The sequence below is a fragment of the Octodon degus genome, unplaced genomic scaffold (genome assembly GCF_000260255.1).
Source record: "Octodon degus isolate 3935 unplaced genomic scaffold, OctDeg1.0 scaffold00067, whole genome shotgun sequence".
NCBI lineage: Eukaryota > Metazoa > Chordata > Mammalia > Rodentia > Octodontidae > Octodon > Octodon degus.
The window spans coordinates 11,799,763-11,804,993 of NW_004524643.1; the positions used below are offsets into that span (position 1 = coordinate 11,799,763).

At 40.8% G+C, this 5,231-nt stretch overlaps 1 protein-coding gene across 1 annotated transcript in view; it reads right to left on the reverse strand.

The window, feature by feature from the left end:
* The window catches only part of Hps5 (HPS5, biogenesis of lysosomal organelles complex 2 subunit 2), a 43,351-nt gene that overhangs the window by 14,113 nt on the left and 24,007 nt on the right, over nucleotides 1–5,231 (reverse strand). The window contains exons 11-15 of the mRNA XM_023719333.1: nucleotides 4,441–4,627; nucleotides 3,360–3,483; nucleotides 1,960–2,109; nucleotides 1,327–1,404; nucleotides 346–923 (exon numbers count right to left, since the gene is read on the reverse strand). Coding sequence (XP_023575101.1) covers nucleotides 346–923; nucleotides 1,327–1,404; nucleotides 1,960–2,109; nucleotides 3,360–3,483; nucleotides 4,441–4,627 — 1,117 coding nt within the window. The remainder of the gene's footprint in view (nucleotides 1–345; nucleotides 924–1,326; nucleotides 1,405–1,959; nucleotides 2,110–3,359; nucleotides 3,484–4,440; nucleotides 4,628–5,231) is intronic.

Below are 5,231 nucleotides of genomic sequence, written 5' to 3' on the forward strand. Positions count from 1 at the left end.
AAAAAAAAAAAAAGAATGAGTGAAAACCAGAATGGGCAGCTGACCAGACCATAAGTGATTTTTCTACTTAAATGATTTTTTTTTCCCCCAGAACTGGGGCTTGAACTCAGGCCCTTGCACCTGCCAGGGAAGCACTTATTCTACTAAGCCATTTCCCCAGCCCTTAAATGATTTTTTAAACCCAAAACTTGCAACGTTACTCTATTCTCTATATTAATTTCTAGGCCGGGAAGACAGCTCAGCAGCATAAATGTCTGCCTGGCAAGTGCAAGGTCCCAAGTTCAATCCGTGGTACCACCAAAAAAAAAAAAAATTATTTCTGTGATAAGGCAATTTGTTTATTACCTTTCAATCCTTCAAGAAAAGTCTCCCAAACACAGGGGCTGCTGGGATAACTAAGCTTGATACTCTCCTTTGCTCTTTTCAAGTCCAGGAGAAAGAAGTACTTCTTTAGGAACTGACAAGCCTGAACTTCAGGAGGGCTCTGTGGCGAAGTGTGGGCTGCATGTCCAACTGCGTTTCCAGCAGTAGGATTCAATACACCCAACTCCAAGCACAATGAGGTCAGTTCAGCCAGGTCCTTCTGAAGACTGGCTGATATGGTGCACGGAGGACTCACTTGGAAAAGGGCATCTGAAGGCTCCCCTGGACTACTCGCAGATTCACATTCTACTGGGTCACTGGCTTCTTCATTGCTTAAAGAGTCCCTTTTTTCTCCTTCATTATTTTCACATGACATTCTTGTTTCTAGCTCATCAGGCAATGGCACGTCCTGGGGTAGTTCCGCAGGTGAGTTGCCAGTATCCGAAGTACCTGGAGAATCCATCGCGGCAAATGTTCTTTCTAAGTGTGAAAGCCACTCTTGTAAAACTACTCTCAGAGACTGGGGTTCAAACAGAACCAAAGGGTCCAGAAGCTTGGTCCTGTGCAAAACAGGCAAGATGAAATTTAGAGTTTGTGTACTTTTTAAAATAATTTCTTGCTAAACAAACTTAACTGATTAAACATACTCATTTGGAAAAATGCTTCTTTTGGTTTTTTTTTGGTTTTTTGCGCAACTGGGGATTAAACTCAGGCCCTTGCGCTTGCCAGGGAAGCGCTTATTCCACTGAGCCATCTCCCCGGCCCCCCAAAAATGCTTCTTTTGAACTCTTTAAATAACAATTATCTTAGCAAGACCATCAAATAGGAAACACCGATTTTCCAGTTTGTTACTAATTCTTTGATTTTGATGGTAAGTGAAGCCATCCCTGTCCCAGACACCGGCCACTATGACGATCTGCACAGGCCACCCCAATCCACTATAATCCTCTCATCCACACTCACATTGCTTCTGCTGTTGCCACTGTGAGCTCTTGCAACCTGTCTTCTTCTGGGGGTTGACTAGTTACTTCTTTTTTCTCTCTAGAAAAGTGAAAAATAAAAACAATATTCACACCAGTTAGCAGGGGTCAGAACTTTCTTAAACGTCTACACACTTACTAGCTAACAGGTGCTGTATTTTGTGCTACATTCTCCGTTGCCTCAAGGGGCCCTGTCATTGTCCTCCTGATATTCCCTTTATTGACTCTCCTAACAATACCATATCCCAAGAGCTCTAGTGACCTAGCATTACACACTCATTGGAAGCAGAGCTAGCACAAAGTCTATATCCTTGGGCAGTTCCTCTAAATCTAACACTCTGCCATCCTGGAAATCTGGCAAGATTATGGAGACAGGAAGAGGGTTATGCAGGGGAAATAGGGAAGAATACCAAATAAGAACACAATTTCAGCAGTTTAGCTATGGGTTGATGTCATTTTTCAAAACTTTGTGGAATCCACAGTATTTACAAGCTACACAATAATCTGCAATGGGTGGGGCCATACATGTGGCCAACAGGATGCAGCCCACAGCCCTCCTTCCAGCACCAGCCTGTTCCTCTGGCATTTGCAGATTTGTACATATAGAAGGGCTTACTCAGTTTCTTCTTCCTCTGGGCAGATAACTGAACTCACTTCCTCTTCGTGAGCCTGATCATCCTCCCTGGCTTCAGGCCTCACTTTCTGCTCAGGGCTTGTGTGAAGGGTACCGATCTTCTCAGTAGTCTTACGCACAAAGCTAGAAACACTGGAAATCAAATACCAAAAGACATGGGGGAAAATCTCATTACTGCCAAGAATAAAAAACTAGGTTTTAAAGTTTCTATTAGTCCCAGGAAGTCAGCTTGGACTTAATTAAGACTATTTATAGCAATATTTCTAATCATCTATATATTTCACATAAGGCTCATAAAAAACTTAAAATATGATTCACTTCATTTACTAATATGCTATAAAAAATCAATAATTCAGCACTAAAAAAAATACTTAAGGGGCTGGTGAGATGGCTCAGTGGTCTAAAGCGCCTACTTAGAACAAGTTAAGCTAAGCAAAGCACAGGGACAGCGGTTCAATCCCCCAGCACCACATGCCAGCCAGCCCCGCCCCCCTGGTGGGCTGAGCTGGCCACACACACACAAAATAAATAAATAAATAAATAAATATTAAAAAAAATAAATAAAACCCTAAGTCTAAAAAAAAAAAAAATACTTTAACTCTAGCTGTGTCTGATGCTTCTACCAGCTTAGGCAACATAAGTCATGTGATCATCAGCCCCATCCCGGTCAGAGAATAACAAAGAATTTCCTCATGAAACATAACATATAAATATTCAACTCACAATATAAATATTCACAATATAACCTTCCAGAGGAGCAAAATCTAAGTAGCTGCACAAGGCCTTCTCAAGCTCAAATGCCACTACTAGTCCTATGGTATAGGTAGGAAGAATTTGTTAATTCTCCATTCTGCCCCCAAACCTTGGAAGGAACAATAAACAACTTAATTTATGGAAAATGCTCCTTTCAGGGTTGAGAAAAAAATAGATTTAAGGCCGAGCATATATCTTAGTGGCATAGAGCCTGCCTAACAAGCACGAGGTCCTGAATTCAATTTCTAGTACAAAAAAAAAAATTAAATTTTTACTCTTTCTGAGAAAGAAGAGCCACTTCTATAACTCAAATACTCAGCTACTCAAAAAAGAATAAAGCCAAATTTTACAAAGTGAAAATGAAAAATTAATAGCTTTACATAACAGGTTATAGGAAAAAACTTAAGAGACTTTCTATTTCTTTTTTTTTTTTTTTTTTTTTTTGGCGAAACCGGGGATTGAACTCAGGCCCTTGCGCTTGCCAGGGAAGCACTTATTCCACCAAGCCATCTCCCTGGCCCCAAGACTTTTTATTTCATTGAAAATGTCTTTCCATTCTTACTACAAGCTGCTATGACAACTGATATAAAATCAGAAATGGAACTAGTTGACAAGACTAATTGGTTTACCTGTCTTTGACTGCCTGGAGAGACACAAGAGGAGATGGAGAACGAAATGATAATGGAATGCCGAAGGGGAGAAAAGTTTCATTCTTATCTGTCTCAAACGTCACTGGAACATGAGAAACATTGGCTAATGAATGGAATCGGGAGGGGAAAAAACAAAATCTAATCACATGGAAGGTTTTTTTTTTTTTAATTAAAGGAATTCTCAAATGAATAACCAAAGGAAATGAAGAATTCAAACCAAAATCACACAGACCCATATGCAAATGAGCACAACACAGATTTACAAGATGCACAGGATGGTCTATAGAAAGTACTTAGGCAGGTGCCCCCATTTCTTACTAATTCTGAGCCCCCATATGTCAAAAAAAACCTTAAAATCCCTAATGCTCTGTTCTTAACATTTCAGTCATAAGAGTAGTTGGAACATTGTAAAGGAAAGGTACTGGCCTGTAAAATAGGAGCAATTTTTCATTCCTGTTGGAAAATAATTTGGTTAGTGAGGATACTACTCTTCTGATTAGTAAATTTTCTTATTCTCTCAAACATTTTGATACATGACCAAGATCAGATACATGACCAAGACCAAGATCTAGCCGGGCACAATGGCTCACACCTGTAGTCCCAGCACTCAGGAGGCTGAGGCAGGAGGATTGTTGCAAGTTTGAGACCAACGTGGGCTACAAAGTGAGCTCAAGGCCAGCCTGATCTGCTTAGTGAGACCCTGTCTCAAAGACCAAAAAAAAAAGGTACTCTATCAATATTAGCTCAAACGTGAAGTTCAAAAATAAAACAAACAGGGCTAGGGCTGTAGCTCAATAGTAGAGTTCTTGCCTAGCATGCACAAAGCCCTGAACTCAATCTTCAGTATTACAATAAATAAACAAACAAACAAACAAAAACAAACTCAACATAAACTCACTCTTCTAGTAGTGAGCAGATCTATAGGCCTAGATGAAAAGTTATCAACATGCTAAACACTATTCACACCTTATAGAAATGCTAAGTTTAAGGCTATCCTGGGAGGAACAACTCAGAAAACAACTGCTCATCATCAGCAACCAACAAGAGACAGACTCACCACCTTCACTGCCCTGTGAGCCACAGTCCTGGTCTGGCTGGTCCTCTTCTGGATGTGAGGTAAATTCTTTAAGTCTCTCGTCTTCTGAGAAAGTTTGGCTGTGGAGGGAGCAAGAATCTTCATCGGACTGACTGCCTCTTCTACTACTGATGATACGATAGATACCAGAGTCCAAGATACTAAAACTTTCCTAAAAATGAAAACAAGGGCCAGGGAGATAGCTCAGTAGAATAGCCTGAGTTCAATCTCCAGTTCCGCCAAAAAAGGAAAAAGAAAAAAGAAAAGAAAACCATAAAAATGAAAAGAATTCCAAAGAAAAACAGAACAAAGTAAAATCTTCCTTTGTAACACAATACAGCTTTTACAGAGAAACATCAATACTAACGTAGAAAATCAGTAAGAACAATTATGTCAGGTGAAAACTGCTTGGCAGCTGGTGTCACTCCTGTGTGAGCGGCACCACTCTACACAGGTCTCAGTAGTGTCACTTGTAGTTTGTCTACACAAAGTGTGGCGGTCGGCATAGGGATTAAGTGAGATAGACTTGAACTGTACTGAGACTCAGATTAGCATGAAGCATCTGAAACCACAAAATATGAGCAGCCTAACTTGTGCTGGGGGTTACACGAGGTGTGCTTAAGAACAAAAAAAAAAAAAAAGAGTCGGTGAGAAGACCCAGGGCCGCCAGATCCTGAATAGACCCAAAGCCCAGGCCCAGCGTGGGAGTGAGACCACCTGGGGCCCACTGGATCCTCATTCTACCCAGAGTGCAGGCCAAGCATGTGAGTGAGACG